The 19,189-nt window shown below is 51.4% G+C and overlaps 2 protein-coding genes across 3 annotated transcripts in view; one reads left to right on the top strand and one right to left on the bottom strand.

Moving 5' to 3' along the window:
* Positions 1-234: 234 nt before the first annotated feature.
* Positions 235-10,430, top strand: LOC308467385 (uncharacterized protein). The gene is made up of 4 exons (XM_080989091.1): positions 235-271; positions 1,909-2,748; positions 7,056-7,269; positions 8,878-10,430. Exons 2-4 carry the CDS (start codon positions 1,944-1,946, stop codon positions 9,077-9,079), a joined length of 1,221 nt encoding a protein of 406 aa, XP_080845217.1. The 5' UTR covers positions 235-271; positions 1,909-1,943; the 3' UTR covers positions 9,080-10,430.
* A 287-nt stretch (positions 10,431-10,717) lies between these two features.
* The window catches only part of PCSK4 (proprotein convertase subtilisin/kexin type 4), a 23,554-nt gene continuing 15,082 nt past the window's right edge, over positions 10,718-19,189 (bottom strand). The window contains exons 10-14 of one of the 2 annotated variants that reach the window (XM_080988865.1): positions 17,566-17,669; positions 16,782-16,899; positions 15,290-15,475; positions 13,009-13,253; positions 10,718-11,326 (exon numbers count right to left, since the gene is read on the bottom strand). In XM_080988865.1, the coding sequence (XP_080844991.1) occupies positions 10,845-11,326; positions 13,009-13,253; positions 15,290-15,475; positions 16,782-16,899; positions 17,566-17,669 (1,135 nt within the window). In that variant the 3' untranslated portion in view covers positions 10,718-10,844. The remainder of the gene's footprint in view (positions 11,327-13,008; positions 13,254-15,289; positions 15,476-16,781; positions 16,900-17,565; positions 17,670-19,189) is intronic. The other variant, XM_080988866.1, reaches the window with a different exon arrangement.

Below are 19,189 nucleotides of genomic sequence, written 5' to 3'. Positions count from 1 at the left end.
AAGTTAGCCCCCCCCCACGGCCCCAGCCCCCTCCGGGCTCCCAGCCGGAGGGGGAAGGGGCTTTGGAATGCGTTGATAAAGGGGGGCCCCCCCGCCGCCCCTTGGTGTTTGCGAGCAGCGATTGGCTGGTGGGAGGGGGCGGGGGCGGAGCTTCTAGGAACAGATGTGCGGGGGGGGGAAGGCGGGAGAGAGTACGAATCAGTGAAAGTTTGTAGCAGGTTTTTTTAATACAATTTTTTCCAGCGGAACCCGGAGAAGCGCGCGCAGACGGGTAAAGAAAATTGGGGTGGGGGGCGCCCGTAAAATAGGAGGTAGCGATTTATTTGGGGGGGCAGCATGGTGAGGGAAGAGATCTCAAATAATAAGGGGTAATCTGGGGGGGGGTGAGATCTGGGGTGCCAGGAGAAGCGGTGCTGGAAAGGAATTCAGGATGGAGACGGAGGGAGCTGCGGGGAAGGATTTTTGGGGGGGGTTGCATGGGGGGAGGTGAAGCTCAATAAAGAGGGTGGTGTTTGGTAGGGCGAATTTGGGGAGGGCTGTTTGTGGAAGTAAAAACCGGGGTGGGGGTAACATTGTTCTGGAGTGGGGGGGGGGGCGAAAGTTGGAGAAGGAATTAAATTTGTTTTCTTAGGAGCTAAGAGACCAAGATTTGAGGGGCCAGTATGATGGAGATAGGATGATGGGGGGGTGGAGAATTTTTTTGGGGGGGGCACCACACATTCCTTTTTCACCAGGCCATCCTATACCCTTTTAAAATGTGGCTCACTTTTTTTGGGGGGGGGGTGTTATTGGGTTATTGTTCTTATTTTGATTTTATATATTGTGATCTTTTCCGCGAACCGCCCTGAGGCCTCTGGGTATATATAGGGCGGTACAGTGGTACCTCTGGTTGCAAACGGGATCCGTTCCGGAGGCCCGTTCGCAACATGAAAAGAGCGCAACCCTCAGCAGCGCGTCTGCGCATGCACGGGTTGTGATTCGCCGCTTCTGCGCATGCGCGTGGCGTCATTTTGTGCTTCTGCGCATGTGCGAGCGGCGAAACCCGGAAGTAACCCTTTCCAGTACTTCCGGGTTGCCTCGGGACGTAACCTGGAAGAACGTAACATGAAGCGGATGTAACATGAAGTATGACTGTATATGAATTCAACAGGTAAAGGTAAAGGGACCCCTGAGCGTTAGGTCCAGTCATGGCCGACTCTGGGGTTGCGGCGCTCATCTCGCTTTATTGGCCGAGGGAGCCGGCGTACAGCTTCCAGGTCATGTGGCCAGCAGGACTAAGACGCTTCTGGCGAACCAGAGCAGCTCACGGAAACGCCGTTTACCTTCCAGCCGGAGCGGTACCTATTTATCTACTTGCACTTTGACGTGCTTTCGAACTGCTAGGTTGGCAGGAGCAGGGACCGAGCAATGTGAGCTCACCCCGTCGCGGGGATTCAGACCACCAACCTTCTGATCAACAAGTCCTAGGCTCTGTGGTTTAACCCACAGCGCCACCCGCGCCCCTCATATGAATTCAATAAGTAAAAATAAATAAATAAATAGATTCTGGGGGCGGGGGGTTGAAATGTCAGGAAGCAGTAGCATTGGGGAAGGGGCCAGGCAATTACCGTATTTTTTGCTCTATGAGACTCACCTTTTCCCTCCTAAAAAGTAAGGGGAAATGTGTGTGCGTCTTATGGAGCGAATGCAGGCTGCGCAGCTGTCCCAGAAGCCAGAACAGCAAGAGGGATTGCTGCTTTCGCTGCCCAGCGATCCCTCTTGCTGTTCTGGCTTCTGAGATTCAGAATATTTTTTTTCTTGTTTTCCTCCTCCAAAAACTAGGTGCGTCTTGTGGTCTGGTGCGTCTTATAGAGCGAAAAATACTGTGCCCAAGGGCGCCAGGTCATGCCTCTGCCATCTTCTTTCCAGACACCCTCACCCGTTGCTCGCCCGCTCTCCCTACCATGGCGACCACAAGGAGTCCTGCCAGCCCCTGTCAGCTGAAGGAGTTTGACAGTGTCCGAGACTCCCTCGCCAACATCATCGGCCAGCTCCGAGACATTGACCCAAGCCACCTTTCCTTCTCACCGTTCCTGGACCTTGACACGCAGATTTCAATGGCGCCTGTCTCGGACAGCCCTGAATCGTCTCTTGAGGAGCTGCAATCTACTGAAACAGAGGAGGAAGGAGAAGAAGGAGAGGAGGAAGAAGAGGAAGAAGGAATGACCTCTCCCAGACCTCTCCCTGGCCAAGCCTTCCCAGATCCTCTGGGTCAACCCAGGCTCCCTCCTCCACAGGCCCCAGAAGAGAGCGACGTGGGGCAGCCCCCCATGCCTGTGCCCGACACTGCGGCCCCTCGCTTTCCCAAGGAGACGTCCTTTTTGGACTCTGTCCATGTCATGCCACGCTGCCCCCTTCCTGATCCCGAGCAAAGGTCAGAAGGCGACCAAACCGGGACCCTCATGCTTCAGCTTCCCAGCGAACGCCAGCCCTGGCTGGACACAGGAGACGGCACCTGCCCGGTTTTGCCCCACGGCTCCTCGGGGGAGCTGACCGCCCGCCTGGGGGGCAGCGGGGGTCGCCAGGCCTGCTCCGGCGAGTGCATGAAAGCCGTGGCCTCGGCCTTCGTCGCCCTCCTCCTGGCTCCGTGGTTCCTCTATGGAGGCTACTACTTCCTTCCGCTGCCGGCCCCTGACTGCCCGGATCTTGCCAGCCGAGTCGCTTTGGCTCTTCGTTGCCTGCCGGTCGCTGGGCTGCCTATTCTCCTCGGTAAAAGATGTGTGTTTGGGGTTTGGGGAGCAGCAAACAGAAGGTGCAGACTCTCCGGCCTCGGTCCAGTATACCTGAAGGAGCGTCTCCACCCCCATCGTTCTGCCCGGACACTGAGGTCCAGCACTGAGGGCCTTCTGGCGGTTCCCTCATTGAGAGAAGCCAAGTTACAGGGAACCAGGCAGAGGGCCTTCTCGGTGGTGGCACCCGCCCTGTGGAACGCCCTCCCACCAGATGTCAAGGAGATAAACAACTACCTGACATTCAGAAGACATCTGAAGGCAGCCCTGTTCAGGGAAGCTTTTAATGTTTGATGTATTCCAGTATTTTAATATTTTTTTGGAAGCCGCCCAGAGTGGCTGGGGAAGCCCAGCCAGATGGGTGGGGTATAAATAATAAATTATTATTATTATTATTATTATTATTATTATTATTATCTCCTAGTTTCCCTATTTTGCAGGGACAGTCCCAAATTTACAGAAGCCACCACGGTTTCTGATTTGATCCCAGGGACGTCCCTATTTTCATCGGGGAAATGTTGGAGGGGAAACAAGGCTGCCTTCAGATATCTTCTAAAAGTCAGATAGCTGTTTATCTCCTTGACACCATAATGAGGACAAGGTGGTACTTTTTGCGGAGACCTGTTCCAAGTCCACAGGTGTGCCCTAGAGACATAAGCTCCCATCTCAGGCTCCACAACACGTTTCTCTCTCAAGGGCCAAACTCCCTCTGGGTTCATTTGCCAGAGCTGGGTAGCGCAACCTTTCTTTCCACCTCTCCCTTTCATCTCCTCCTCTCCTTTTGCCACCCTTTCTCTCGCGTTACATTCCCCTCCCTTCTCTTTTTGCAGGATCACAGCACGGCAGAGTTGGAAGGGACCTCCAGGAGTCATCTAGTCCAACCCCCTGCAATGCAAGAATCTCAACACACGGCACACACACACACACACACACACACACACACACACACACACCGTACATCGAATTTGACCCTGCTTAGCTTTGCAGGTGTGCGGGCGGTTTTATTGCTGCGCCAGCTTTAGCTCCCTCTTTCGGACCCCTTGCTTTTGATCACCCCCATTTCTCTCTCCTTCCGTCACCCCCCACCCCCGTTCTCACTTGCCTTTTGATAACAATAATACAGTGGTACCTCGGGTTAAGTACTTAATTCGTTCCAGAGGTCCGTTCTTAACCTGAAGCACCACTTTAGCTACTGGAGCCTCCCACTGCCACCACGCGGTTTCTGTCCTCATCCTGAAGCAAAGTTCTTAACCCGAGGTACTATTTCTGGGTTAGCGGAGTCTGTAACCTGAAGCGTATGTAAAACCGAGGTACCACTGTAATTTATTATTTATACCCCACCCATCTGGCTGGGTCTCCCCAGCCACTCTGGGCGGCTCCCAACAGAATATTAAAAAACACCATAAAACGTCAAACATTAAAAGCTTCCCTAAACAGGGCTGCCTTCAGGTGTCTTCTAAAAGTCAGATAGCTGTTTATTTCCTTGCCATCTAATGGGAGGGCGTTCCACCACCACCGAGAAGGCCCTCTGCCTGGTTCCCTGTAACCTCGCTTCTCGCAGGGAGGGAACCGCCAGAAGGCCCTCAGAGCTGGACCTCAGTGTCCGGGCTGGACGTTGGGGGTGGAGACGCTCCTTCAGGGATACAGGGCCGTTTAGGGTTTTCAAGGCCAGCACCAACACTTTGAATTGTGCCCAGAAATGTACACCAGTAATTCTCTAACCCAATGGGTCCCAGTGTGGAGCCAGTGTGGTGTAGTGGTTAAGAGAGGTGACTCGTAATCTGGTGAACCGGGTTCGCATCTCTGCTCCTCCACATGCAGCTGCTGGGTGACCTTGGACCAGTCACACTTCTCTGAAGCCTTTCAGCCCCACTCACCTCACAGAGTGTTTGTTGTGGGGAAGGAAGGGAAAGGAGAATGTTAGCCGCTTTGAGACTCCTTAGGGTAGTGATAAAGCAGGATATCAAATCCAAACTCTTCATCAATGCTTTTGGGGCGGCTGAGATTCTTGTCTGCCCCATCACCTTTCCCATCTTTGTTTCCATTAAGGCAGAAAGAGAAAACCAGTTCCAGCCACCTGCTGTTATTTCTGCAAACAGAGGACGGGGTGTTATTTGCGGGGGTCCAAATGCAGAGATTTTTTTCCCCAAGCTGAGCATTCCTGTCTTAATGGGACGTTTGGAGGAGCGGACAGAACAATTTGCAAAGTGGGCAGCTTTCAAGCCGCGATTCCTCCGAACGTTGCAAAAAGCAACGTGGGCTATTTATCTTGGAGGCTGAAAGTCCCAGGTTGCAGGCAGCTCTGGCCCTACTCAGAGTAGACCCACTGAAATGAATGGGCGAGGCTGGTTTGTCAAGGCTGCTGGGAGCTGTCCCCTCTGCTATGGAGATGTACCGGTAATTCCCAGAGTGGTTTAACAATCGGACCCTCTCTTTCCCCAGGCAAATTTGGGCATTAGAGCTCTGTAGGGGGAATAGAGGGGTCCTGGAAATTCTCAGCACTGTCACCAAATCTTCTATTAAATTAGTACAGTGGTACCTCGCAAGACGAATGCCTCGCAAGACAGAAAACTCGCTAGACGAAAGGGTTTTTTGTTTTTTGAGCTGCTTCGCAAGACGATTTTCGCTATGGGCTTGCTTCACAAGACGGAAACGTCTTGCAAGTTTGTTTCCTTTTTCTTAACACCGTTAATACAGTTGCGACTTGACTTCGAGGAGCAACTCATAGAACGCGGTGTGGTAGCCTTTTTTGAGGTTTTTAAAGACTTTGGTGATTTTTGAAGCTTTTCCAAAACTTTCCCGACACCGTGCTTCGCAAGACGGAAAAAACCACAAGACGACAAAACTCGTGGAACGAATTGATTTCGTCTTGCGAGGCACCACTGTAGTAGTAGCAGTAGTAGTAATAATAATAATAATAATACTAGTATAGTATAGTAAATTGATATACCGCCTATACTTGTAGGTCTCAAGGCGGATGCAACATAAAATCACAATATAAAAAGACAAAACTTTTTCATTTCTTACACCTATATGCCATCTTCAGCTTCCCAAGATCTCGAGGTGTTTCTGTGCACTGCTCTGGTTTCGCCAGAAGCGGCTTAGTCCTACTGGCCACATGACCTGGAAAAACTGTCTGCGGACAAACGCCGGCTCCCTCAGCCATTAACGCGAGATGAGCACCACAAACCCAGAGTCGGCCACAACTGGACCTAGTGATCAGGGGTCCCTTTACCTTTACCACCTGTATTTGGGACGCGGGTGGCGCTGTGGGTTAAACCACAGAGCCTAGGACTTGCCGATCAGAAGGTCGGCGGTTCGAATCCCCGCGACGGGGTGAGCTCCCATTGCTCAGTCCCTGCTCCTGCCAACCTAGCAGTTCGAAAACACGTCAAAGTGTATGTAACCCGAGGTACCACTGTATAACACGCCGTGAACTTTAAATCCCATTTTCATAACTTCTCCCAAGCTGTAAGTTGTATATTGTACCCAAAGTCTCTCACCCAGTGTATCATTATAGTATCATTATTGATATACAGTGGTGCCTCGCAAGACGAAAAGAATCCGTTCCGCGAGTCTCTTCGTCTTGCGGTTTTTTCGTCTTGCGAAGCAAGCCCATTAGCGGCTTAGCGGATTAGCGCTATTGGCGGCTTAGCGGATCAGCTGATAAGCGGTTTAGCAGCTTAGCGGATCAGCTGATAAGCGGCTTAGCGGATCAGCTGTTAAGTGGCTTAGCGGATCAGCTGATAAGCGGCTTAGCGGATCAGCTGTTAAGCAGCTTAGCGGCTTAGGATCAGCTGATAAGCGGCTTAGCGGCTTGGGGAAAAGGGGGGAAAAAGGGGGGGGACCGCAGGAACTGGCAAGACATTTTCGTCTTGCGAAGCAAGCCCATAGGAAATTCGTTTTGCGAAGCACCTCCAAAATGGAAAACGGGTTTTCCGTCTTGCGAGGCATTCGTCTTGCGGGGCACCACTGTACAGTGGTACCTCGGGTTACAGACGCTTCAGGGTACATACGCTTCAGGTTACAGACTCCGCTAACCCAGAAATAGTGCTTCAGGTTAAGAACTTTGCTTCAGGATGAGAACAGAAATCGTGCTGCAGCAGCAGGAGGCCCCATTAGCTAAAATGGTGCTTCAGGTTAAGAACAGTTTTAGGTTAAGAACGGACCTCCAGAACGAATTAAGTACTTAACCCGAGGTACCACTGTATTCCCATTTCACTCCGATGCTGCTGAACTGGAAACGGTCTCCGAAAAAAACTGCCCTCCTTTCTCTCCTGGCTGCAGGCATTGTTCTGAGGGCTTTTTCTGCCTTGTGCCTGGACAACGTCGGCCCGCTGGGCACTCGCTCTCGACCCGTCCTCCTCCACCAGCTTTTTGTCGTGGGCTCCGTGGACCAGCTCTCCGTCTTTGCCCTCAACGTGGTGGTGATGGCGACTTTCCTCCCCCAGGAGCACTTGGGTCTCATCCCGATCCTCGTGGGGCTCTTTGCTGTTGGAAGGTGAGGTGCAGGGTCGGGGACTGTGGCCCCCTAGCCATCTCTGCCTGGCCCTTGGGACCTTTCTCGGGCCAAACCCTCAATCTCCAGGCTAGGCAACCTCCGAAAATCCTGCTCTACACTTTTCGTCGAGGGGTTTTGCCCGACAGGAACGTACCTCTCAAAGAGATTGCAGCCTGCCCTCTAAAAACAAAACCCAAGTTCCCAGACCTCATTGTTCTGGAAGCAGTCCTGCCTTTAAGAGCAACACAGGAATAATAATAATGATAATAATAGTAATTTGTTATTTATACCCCGCCCATCTGGCTGGGTTTCCCCAGCCACTCTGGGCGGCTTCCAACAGAACACTTCTTGGTGGTGGCGCCCACCCTGTGGAACGCCCTCCCACCAGATGTCAAAGAGAAAAATAACTACCAAACTTTTAGAAGACATCTGAAGGCAGCCCTGTTTAGAGCAGCTTTTAATGTTTAATAGCTTATTGTATTTTAGTGTTTTGTTGGAAGCCGCCCAGAGTGGCTGGGGGGACCCAGCCAGATGGGCGGGTTATAAATAATAAATAATTCTTCTTCTTCTTCTTCTTCTTCTTCTTCTTCTTCTTCTTATTATTATTAACAACTGGAAGCCGTGCTGGATGTTCGGCTTCCGAAAATCATTTGAAAACCGGAACAATCACTTCCGATTTTCGATCGTTCTGGAGTTGAAACGTTCGAGTTCAGAGGCGTTCGGCTTCCAAGGTTCCACTGTAAGCAGCTTTGTTTGATTTTGCTAATGGCGACGTGCTGCATTTAACGAATGCCACTAAAGGTAAAGGTAAAGGGACCCCTGACCATTAGGTCCAGTCGTGGCCGACTCTGGGGTTGCGGGGCTCATCTCGCTTTAGTGGCCAAGGGAGCCGGCGTACAGCTTCCGGGTCATGTAGCCAGCAGGACAAACCCGCTTCTGGCGAACCAGAGCAGCGCACGGAAACGCCGTTTACCTTCCCGCTGGAGCGGTACCTATTTATCTACTTGCACTTTGTGCTTTCGAACTGCTAGGTTGGCAGGAGCAGGGACCGAGGAACAGGAGCTCACCCCGTCGCAGGGATTCGAACCGCCAACCTTCTAATCAGCAAGTCCTAGGCTCTGTGGTTTAACCCACAGCGCCACCTGCGTCCCTAACGAATGCCACTAATTCAGTGCTATTTTTCTAGAAAAAGAGGTGCTGGAACTCACCACGAACGCCTCTGTTGTTCTCTTAGAATAGAGTTCTAGCTGGGGGGGAGCCCTGAATAGGAACAAACCGGTTCAGTTTATCGAAGTTCGCCGATCTGGTTCAGAAATCTCCGAACTTCTCCTGAAAGGTTCTAGGTGAATTGAACGTGAACAACGTTTGTTTGGGGTTAGGAACCTTAATGACTTCTAGTTATGTTCAAGTTCGTTCTCTTTCTGTCCCTTTGGAGCAAAGTTTCCCAAACTTGGGTCTCCAGCTCTTTGGGGACTACAATGTCCATCATCCCTAGCTAGCAAGACCGGCTGCCATGGATGATGGGAATCGTAGTCCCCAAACAACTGGAGAACCAAATTTGGGAAACGCTGATCGAGAAGGTCTTCTTTGCTCTGCTTCGCTTCACAGGTGCTGCTACTGGGCCTGCCTGCACCTCAGCAGCACATACCGTGGGTTCGGGTTCGGCCTCTCCTTCTTCCCGACAGTCGCCATGAGTATCTACAACCTCTTCTGCCTCTACCACCTGGGCTTGGGGTTCCTGTTTGCCGCCTTGCCCGACGTCCGCAACACACCCGCTCCGACTCTCGAACTGACTATGCCCAAGAGATGAGGGACGAGGCACCTACAAAACTGTCTCCGCCCCCGCCCCCTTCTCAAGCTCCCCATCCCCACAAAAAAACAGCAACTCTGCAACACCCCTGTAAATTTCTGGGTCAACTCCAGGAGGACTTAAAAGAGACCAGCCATCTGCTTCGAAACACGGGGTTTGTTTGCAAAACCCCAGTGGCTTTGCAAGAAAGGACTAAATTTGCAGGCAGGGTCAAATGCTCCTCCCTTAAAAAGGCAAATGTTAGCATTTCGGAAGGAAGCTAGGCTGGAGCTTTCCCCCCCTGAAATACTGAATTTCCGCATGCAGGGGATTTTTCGACGCTTCCTGGTACAGTCATACCTCATGTTGCGTCCGCTTCATGATACGTTCTTTCAGGTTACGTCCTGCGGCGACCAGAAAGGGTTACTTCCGGGTTTCGCCGCTTATGCATGCGCAGAAGCACAAAATGACACACCACACATGCGCAGAAGCGGCGAATCGCACCCCGCGCATGTGCAGACGCGCCGCTGCAGGTTGTGCTCTTTTCATGTTGCAAACGGGCCTCCGGAATGGATCCCGTTCGCAACCAGAGGTACCACTCTATACACAAGGCACAGGGGTGTCTGCCAACTGAGCGTGGAAAGCTCAGTTGGTGAGAGCGTGGTGGTGATAACGCCAAGGTCACAGGTTCGATTCCCGGGTGGGGCAGCTGCGTATTCCTGCATTGCAAAGGGGTTGGACTAGATTTTCTTCAGGGTCCCTTCCAACTCTACTATTCTGTGAAATTTCTCTTTGCAAAAAGGTTCCTGCGTTGCCAAGGGGTTGGATCAGATGAACTTTGGGGGGCACTTTTAACTCTACACTTCTGCGACCCTATGGAACATCTGAAGGTCATAAGGGGAAAATGTCTTCCATAAATAAGAATGGATTTAAATCGAGCCTCTGGGGAACGTGCAGAGAGAAGTACCGTATTTTTTGCTCTATAAGACTCCCTTTTTCCCTCCTAAAAAGTAAGGGGAAATGTGCGTGCGTCTTATGGAGCGAATGCAGGCTGCGCAGCTATCCCAGAAGCCAGAACAGCAAGAGGGATTGCTGCTTTCACTGCGCAGCGATCCCTCTTGCTGTTCTGGCTTCTGAGATTCAGAATATTTTTTTCCTTGTTTTCCTCCTCCAAAAACTAGGTTTTGTGGTTTGGTGAATCTTATAGAGCGAAAAATACGGTATTTAATTTTCCGCACTCAAATGTCCTATATTGGTAACGGGTTGGAAATCGATGACGTATAAAGTCCCCTTCCAGCGATGTGATTGTTCATAGTGCTTTTGAGCATATGCAAAGTATTGCTGTTCCCTCCCCCCCCCCCCCCGTATCAAAAACTGGAAGCCCAAGGGAAGCTCCTAAGTCAAGGATGAACCCAGAGGCTTTTTCCATTTTCAGAAATGGACCATCAAAGCAAGGACTCGAGGAATACCAGAAGCCTTGGCCTGCAGCGGGCAGGGATAGCAGTAAAAGAAATGTCACCGAGCATGTGCAGAGTGCAGTTCCCTTTGGTAAGCGCTACCAGGTGTGCTCCGGCACGAACGCCCGAGATAAAAGCAATAATAAACAACCCGCGAAACTTAAAGACGCAAACCGCACCCCTCAATCACAAACAGACAATACACAGGCTGAGATTGTATTGCATTCAAGAAAAAACAGGGTTTGGTGTTTTTTGGGGTGAGAGGGAGAGTAAAAAAACAAAACAAGGCATCAATGCAGAGCCGGGTTCGAGTCCTCCAGCTTTCGTTTTCACGGGAAAGGCTTCCGCAGCGGCTCCTTTAAACATTCCTCCGTCTGGTTCAGGCACAGTGGTTCCGATCCGGATTCGGCCCGGGCCCCTGCCCCCTTCCGCCCCTGGCCCCTGCGGGAGGCCAGGCGGTAAGCCCCATAGAGGAGGGAGAAGACGACGGGCCCCACAAACATCAGGGCCACCGCAAGCAGGAGCGGAAGGTGCCCGTGCCCCCTGGCGACCTCCCCTCCCCGGGACGTGTAGTACGGGTGCTGGAGACAGCGGTGGTCGGCTTCTTGGAAGCTACTGAAAGGCGGGCAAGCAGTGCAGTTGTTTTCCGCGCCTCCGAGACAGGTGTAGCAGGACGGGTGGCAAGCGGCGCAGGACCGGGCGTTGTGGGGCGTCCCGTCGGGAGCCAGCGAGGGCCGGGAGAGGGCGTAATATCTGGGGGGGCAGTAGGAGACGCATCGGCGCTGGAGGACGTAGAAGGGGCCGTGGCATTCTGAGAAGAGAAAGAGAGGGTGAGCGACACAGGAGAGACGCCGGAGGGGAGGCGGAGAACAACAGTTCCCAAATTTTGTTGGAACGGCCGCCGGGTTCCATGAACTCAGTCCCAGGAACGGCCCCCCCTACCCTGTAAAAACAGCATTGCAGTCGTACCTCGAAAGCCAAACGCCACAAACCTGGAAGTGAGCGTTCTGGTTTGCAAACGTTCTTTGGAACCCAAATGTTCTGACGCGGGTTCCGATTGGCTTCCTGCAGCCAATCGGAAGCCGCACCTTGGTTTCCGAATGTTTTGGAAGTCGGACTACTGCAATGCGCTCTACGTGGGGCTACCTTTGAAGGTGACCCGGAAACTGCAATTAATCCAGAATGCGCCAGCTAGACTGGTGACTGGGAGCGGCCGCCGAGACCATATAACACCGGTCTTGAAAGACCTACAGTGGCTCCCAGTACGTTTCTGAGCACAATTCAAAGTGTTGGCGCTGACCTTTAAAGCCCTAAACGGCCTCGGCCCAGTAGTCCTGAAGGCGTGTCTCCACCCCCATCGTTCTGCCCGGACACTGAGGTCCAGCTCCGAGGGCCTTCTGGTGGTTCCCTCGCTGCGAGAAGCCAAGTTACAGGGAACCAGGCAGAGGGCCTTCTCGGTGGTGGCGCCTGCCCTGAGGAACGCCCTCCCACCAGATGTCAAAGAGAAAAGTAACTACCAAACTTTTAGAAGATACCTGAAGGCAGCTCTGTTTAGGGAAGCTTTTAATGTTTAATAGGTTATTGTATTTTAGTGTTTTGTTGGAAGCCGCCCAGAGTGGGCAGGGTATAAATAATAAATTATTATTATTATTATTATTATTATTATTATTATTATTATTATTCCAAAGCACGGCCGTATTCAGAATTGTTGGCATCCGCCTGTCTCGAGAGACAACGGCGTGAAAAGCAGCGGGGGTTTCGCGGCTTGGATTTTACTGTATTATTCATCGCGCATTTGTTCCAAACCCAGGACTCTCGCGGCAAATTTGATGTACCATATTTTTCGCTCTGTGAGACGTACTTTTCCCCTCCTAAAAAGTAAGGGGAAATGTGCGTGTGTCTTATGGAGCGAATGCAGGCGGGAGGCTCTGCTCAGCGCTCCCTTTAAAGAGCTGCCCTTCTCCCTCCTCGGGGAAAACCCCCCAAGAGGAGGGGAGCGCGGCTCTTGGGGGAGCCTTCCTCCTGCTGCCCTGAAGAGGCTTCGTGCGGCTATCCCAGAAGCCAGATCCCTCTTGATGTTCTGGCTTCTGGGATTCAGAATATATATTTTCTTGTTTTCCTCCTCCAAAACTAGGTGCGTCTTATGGTCTGGTGCATCTTGTAGAGTGAAAAATACGGTACTTGATCTGGCGGCGCCAGCTTTCCAAAGTCTAATCGCTGCCTGCACCTGCTGAGCGCTGCATTTCCCAGCAAGAAAAACATCAACCTGCACGGATCCGCCGTGACCAGACGGTTCAGACTCCTCCACCTGTCAATCACCTACCAAAGTCGGCCTGGGGTGGGGGAGTTTAATGGTCCCTCCCACCAAACCAAAAGAGCCCCACCCCCCATTTTCCAACAATCTATTTCTTTTGTTACTGGAATCCAGTGGCAAGGAGTTCCGCAGGCTCCACGGCCCGCCAGCTGGGGTAAGGAGGGATGGACGCAACTTACCCAGGCATTCTCCATCAGCGCTTCGCATAGCGCAGCTGCCCACCATCGAGGCTGCGGCCGGTCTCGCCCTCATATCTTCCTCTGTGCCGTACAGTTTTAACAAAAAGCTGTCGAGGGACCCCGTGTTGTACGCGTCGCCTTTGTTCTCCAGCAGAAGGGACCAGACGCCCCGCGGATTTTCGTCCCAATAGTGAGTGGACATGAAAGACCAGTCCCTGTACCCCTCGCGGCTGGTGTCGTGAGGCCTGGCGGGCAAGAGAGAGAAATCGTGCACGAGCTTAACATGAGCCGACGGTGTGATGCGGCAGCAAAAAAAGCTAACACTCTTCTGGGCTGCATCCATAGAATTGCATAGTATCCAAAACAAGGGTGATAATATTCTGCTTTGATCTGGCCCCGCCTGCATTCTTGTGTGTGGTTCTGGGCACCCCAGTTTAAGAAGGATGTCAACAAGCTGGAAAGTGACCCATATACGATATCTTTATTGTCATTGTCCCATGCAGAGCAATGAAATTGAAAAACGACATAAAACATTCAAAAACCCCTAAAAACTCTGAAACCCCATTTTAAAATACACTATACTATAGAGACCCCTTATGCTGCGTTTAGAACCAGAATTGCATTTGCGTAGAAACTTTCTCAGGCGGCTAGTCCTGGCCTTTATAACCCTGTACCTTCTTCCAGAAGGCAGAAGCTGAAAGAGATCATTTCCGGGGTGCGCACTATCCAGCGCTATCTCTGCAGCTTTCTTGTGGCACCTGGAAGCGTAGATTTGATCCAAGGTGGGAAGAGTGCGCCCAATTATTCTCTCCGCAGTCTTTACAACCCTGGATAGCATTGTTTTTTCCCTGGCCGGGCAGCTCCCAAACCACACACACAGACCTTAAGTTAATACAGTCTCCACAGTGCAATGGTAAAATGCCATCAACAGGTCCTTTGAGAGATTGTTTTTCCGGAGGATTCTCAGAAAATATAACCTCTGCTGTGCTCTCTTCACCAGGTCTTTGCTGTTTTCTCCCCAGGTTAGGTCGTCTCTCAACTCCATTCCCAGAAATCGAAACAGCGAGACCTGTTCCACGCGCTTCCCCCCAATAATAAGTGGCTGAATATTCAATTTACATTTCCTAAAGTCCACAATGATCTCTTTTGTTTTCTTTAAGGAGTAAGTTGTTTTTCCTGCACCACTCCGCCAACTACTCAACTTCCTTCCTGTAGGCCGCCTCACCCTCTCCAGCCGTGATTAAACCAACCACCATTGTATCCATAGGATCGAAGCTCTGGAACCCAAGCCTTATGAGGAATGGTTGAAGGACTTGGGGATGTTCAGCCTGTAGAAGCACGTGGCGATAATCCGGTTTTCAACATCATGATCTATCACCAGCTAAACATTGCTGATATATCCGGATGTCTGAAATAAGACTGGGGCCATTGTAGAGGCATGAGCTGGCTTCACGGTTTCCACTCACACCGTGATTTTTGCAAAGCACACACACACACGTGTCATGATTTGCAATATATTGCCGGGTCAAAAAATGGGAGGATGCAGTACTTACGAAAGAGGAGCGGCAGCTGAAATATGCTGAATTAGCAGGCTTAAAGATAAAGGGACCCCTGACCGTTAGGTCCAGTCGTGGCCGACTCTGGGGTTGCGGCGCTCATCTCGCTTTATTGGCCGAGGGAGCCGGCGTACAGCTTCCGGGTCATGTGGCCAGCATGACTGAGCCGCTTCTGGCGAACCAGAGCAGCACACGGAAACGCCGTTACACAGGTTGTACAATGACAATAAAGGTATTATTATTATTATTATTATTATTATTATTAATCCAAGTTGTTCATAAACTAAGCTGTTCTTAAACCAAGGTACCACTGTACTGGGAAATGCTTGACTAACTGTCTTTTATTTGGGGAAAATTTATAATGATTAATATCATAACACAGGCTTGAAACCGGTTTTGGGGCAAAATACAGTGGTACCTCGGGTTACATAAACTTCAGGTTACACACTCCGCTAACCCAGAAATAGTGCTTCAGGTTAAGAACAGAAATAGTGCTCCGGCGGTGCAGCAGCAGCAGGAGGCCCCATTAGCTAAAGTGGTGCTTAAGGTTAAGAACAGTTTCAGGTTAAGAACGGACCTCCGGAACGAATTAAGTACTTAACCCGAGGTACCACTGTACAGCCTATCATGATTCGCGAAATTAGGGCCGGTCAGAAACAGTGAAGCCGACATCACAATATGGACTTCGGGTTGGGACGATGTATCAATATATCGCCCGGCCTTACCTGACAGCCACCAGAGTGGATTTGGTCCCCATGGGGCTGGTCAGAGAGATGGCTAAATCTCCTCGGCGGCTGTAGCGAAGGGAGAGCTGGACCTGGACGTGCTCCAGGGAACGGATGCTCTGGTCCTTCCTCTGGCAGGAGGAGGAGGTGACGTTTTTAGCGATGGACAGCCTTGAACCAATGAGCCTGTGAGAAAGCCAAAGGGGCGGGAGAGGAAGAAGAGGTGGAGTTATCTGCAGCGGGGTTCGAACATGCTCAGCCCCTTTCAAGAGGAGCTATCCTGCGACAGGTTGAGCTCCCGTTGCTCGGTCCCTGCTCCTGCCAACCTAGCAGTTCGAAAGCACGTCAAAGTGCAAGTAGATAAATAGGTACCGCTCCGGCGGGAAGGTAAACAGCATTTCCATGCGCTGCTCTGGTTCGCCAGAAGCGGCTTAGTCCTGCTGGCCGCATGACCCGGAAGCTGTACGCTGGTTCCCTCAGCCAATAAAGCGAGATGAGCGCCGCAACCCCAGAGTCATCCACGACTGGACCTAACAGTCAGGGGTCCCTTTACCTTTTACCTTTGGATTTCGGCCTTTCCAAAGCAAACAGTCTAATTTGTCAATGTCTAAAAGATATCGAAGGGACGCGGGTGGCGCTGTGGTCTAAACCACAGAGCCTAGGGCTTGCCGATCAGAAGGTCGGCGGTTCGAATCCCTGTGACGACGGGGTGAGCTCCCGTTGCTCGGTCCCTGCTCCTGCCAACCTAGCAGTTCGAAAGCACGTCAAAGTGCAAGTAGATAAATAGGTACCGCTCCAGCAGGAAGGTAAACGGCGTTTCCGTGCACTGCTCTGGTTCGCCAGAAGTGGCTTAGTCCTGCTGGCCACATGACCCAGAAAGTGCCTTTTTTAGCTAGCACATTAGTTGCCAAGCTGCTTGGAGGGTATATAATAATAATAATAATAATAATAATAATAATAATAATAATATTATAGTGGATGCTCAGGTTGCAAACGTGATCCGTGCAGGAGGCATGTTCGTAACCCGCAGCATTCCAACCTGCAGCTCCGTGTCTGCGCACACGCGGGTCACAGTTCGGCACGCATGCGCAAAGCGCAATTTAGCGCTTCTGTGCATGTGTGAGCACTGAAACCCGGAAGTAACCCATTCCAGTACTTCTGGGTTCAGCGTGGTGCGCCACCCGAAAACGCACAACCTGAAGCGTTTGTAACCCGATGTATGACTGTAATAATAATAATAATAATAATAATAATAATTTATTATTTATACCCCGCCCATCTGGCTGGGTCTCCCCAGCCACTCTGGGCGGCTCCCAACAGAATATTAAAAACACAAAAGAACATCAAACATTAAAAACTTCCCTAAGCAGGGCTGCCTTCAGATGCCTTCTAAAAGTCAGATAGCTGTTTATTTCCTCTAATGGGAGGGCATTCCACAGGGCGGGCGCCACCACCGAGAAGGCCCTCTGCCTGTTGAGAGTCTGTCCCTTACAATGGCTTGTAGACGATTCTGATGGAGCATTTCCTCTGGGGCCCCGTTGTATTCCACCTCCTGGCCAGATCCACCAGGCGTCCGGCGTCTAAGAGCCCGTATCCGTAATAGTGACTCACTGAAAGGGGGAGAGAAACAAGAGAAACAATGATGAGATCCTGCTCCCTTGGAGGAATTAGAGCAGCGTTTCCCCAAACTTGGACTACAAATCCTATCGTCCCTAACCACTGGTCCTGATAGCTAGGGAGGATGGGAGTTGTGGTCCCCCAACAGCTGGAGACCTAAGTTTGGGAAATGCTGCTGGACCATAAAGAAGGCTGATCGCCGAAGAATGGATGCTTTTGAATTCTGGTGCTGGAGGAGACTCTTGAGAGCCCCATGGACTGCAAGAAGATCAAACCTCTCCATTCGGAAGGAAATCAGCCCTGAGTGCTCACTGGAAGGACAGATCCTGAAGCTGAGGCTCCAAGACTTTGGCCACCTCATGAGAAGAGAAGACTCCCTGGAAAAGACCCTGATGTTGGGAAAGATGGAGGGCACAAGGAGAAGGGGACGACAGAGGACGAGATGGTTGGATGGTATTCTCGAAGCTACCAGCATGAGTTTGACCAAACTGCGGGAGGCAGTGGAAGACAGGAGTGCCTGGCGTGCTCTGGTCCAGGGGGTCACAAAGAGGCGACTAAACGACTAAACAACAACAAAGACAGAGGGGAGGGAACCTGCAGCACTCCAGATGTGGCAGCCTTCCAGATGTTGCCTTGATCCCAGCTCTCCCCAGCCTCACCTTTGCGCCCTACGCCATTCACAGCCCAGTCGTCTGCCTGGAGGTGGGCTGGACTGGAAGCCCTCACAACGATGTGTTGCATGTCACGCCATGTCAGGGCTGGGCTACAAAGATGGAGAAGGGAGTGAGAATCATAAGAGTTGCAATGCAGGAATATGCAGGTAGCTTGTATGGCGATCAAGCCCCTGACTTTGCCAGGTTATCAGCACCCGGCTCTAATCAATAATAATAATAATAATAATAATAATAATAATAATAATAATAATTTATTTATACCCCGCTCATCTGGCTGGGTTTCCCCCGCCACTCTGGGTAGCTTCCAACAAAACACTAAAATACAATAACCTATTCAACATTAAAAGCTTCCCCAAACAGGGCTGCCTTCAGATGTCTTCTAAAAGTCTGGTGGTTACTTTTCTCTTTGACATCTGGTGGGAGGGCGTTCCACAGGGCGGGCGCCACCACCGAGAAGGCCCTCTGCCTGGTTCCCTGTAACTTGGCTTCTCGCAGCGAGGAAACCACCAGAAGCCCCTTGGCGCTGGACCTCAGTGTCCGGGCAGAACAATGGAGGTAGAGACACTCCTTCAGGTATACTGGATCGAGGCCGTTTAGGGCTTTCAAGGTCAGCACCAACACTTTGAATTGTGCTTGGAAACATACTGGGAGCCAATGTAGGTCTTTCAAGACCGGTGTTATGTGGTCTTGGCGGCCGCTCCCAGTCACCAGTCTAGCTGCCGCATTCTGGATTAGTTGTAGTTTCCGGGTCACCTTCAAAGGTAGCCCCATGTAGAGCGCATGGCAGTAGTCCAAGCGAGAGATAACCAGAGCATGCACCACTCTGGCGAGACAGTCTGCGGGCAGGGAGGGTCTCATCCTGCGTACCAGATGGAGTTGGTAGACAGCTGCCCTGGACACAGAACTGACCTGCGCCTCCATGGACAGCTGTGAGTCCAGAATGACCCCCAGGCTGCGCACCTGGTTCTTCAGGGGCACAGTTACCCCATTCAGGACCAGGGAGTCCTCCACACCTGCCTGCCTCCTGTCCCCCCAAAACAGTCCTTCTGTCTTGTCAGGATTCAACCTCAATCCATTAGCCGCCATCCATCCTCCAACCGTCTCCAGACACTCACACAGGACCTTCACCGCCTTCACTGGTTCCGATTTGAAAGAGATCAAATCATAGAATCATAGAATCATAGAATCATAGAGTTGGAAGAGACCACAAGGGCCATCGAGTCCAACCCCCTGCCAAGCAGGAAACACCATCAGAGCACTCCTGACATATGGTTGTCAAGCCTCTGCTTAAAGACCTCCAAAGAAGGAGACTCCACCACACTCCTTGGCAGCAAATTCCACTGTCAAACAGCTCTTACTGTCAGGAAGTTCTTCCTAATGTTTAGGTGGAATCTTCTTTCTTGTAGTTTGGATCCATTGCTCCGTGTCCGCTTCTCTGGAGCAGCAGAAAACAACCTTTCTCCCTCCTCTATGTGACATCCTTTTATATATTTGAACATGGCTATCATATCACCCCTTAACCTCCTCTTCTCCAGGCTAAACATGCCCAGCTCCCTTAGCCGTTCCTCATAAGGCATCGTTTCCAGGCCTTTGACCATTTTGGTTGCCC

The sequence above is a fragment of the Podarcis pityusensis genome, assembly GCF_964106645.2.
Source record: "Podarcis pityusensis genome assembly, chromosome: 18".
Taxonomy (NCBI): Eukaryota; Metazoa; Chordata; class Lepidosauria; order Squamata; family Lacertidae; genus Podarcis; species Podarcis pityusensis.
Note: the sequence above shows the minus strand (reverse complement) of the source record. Positions and strands in the feature narration are given on the sequence as shown.

Coding starts and splice junctions, on each gene's coding strand:
- LOC308467385 (XM_080989091.1), top strand. CDS start 1,944: ATGGCGACCACAAGGAGTCCTGCCAGCCCCTGTCAGCTGAAGGAGTTT. Junction 2,749..7,055: donor TGGGCTGCCTATTCTCCTCG/GTAAAAGATGTG, acceptor TCCTGGCTGCAG/GCATTGTTCTGAGGGCTTTT. Junction 7,270..8,877: donor GGGCTCTTTGCTGTTGGAAG/GTGAGGTGCAGG, acceptor TTCGCTTCACAG/GTGCTGCTACTGGGCCTGCC.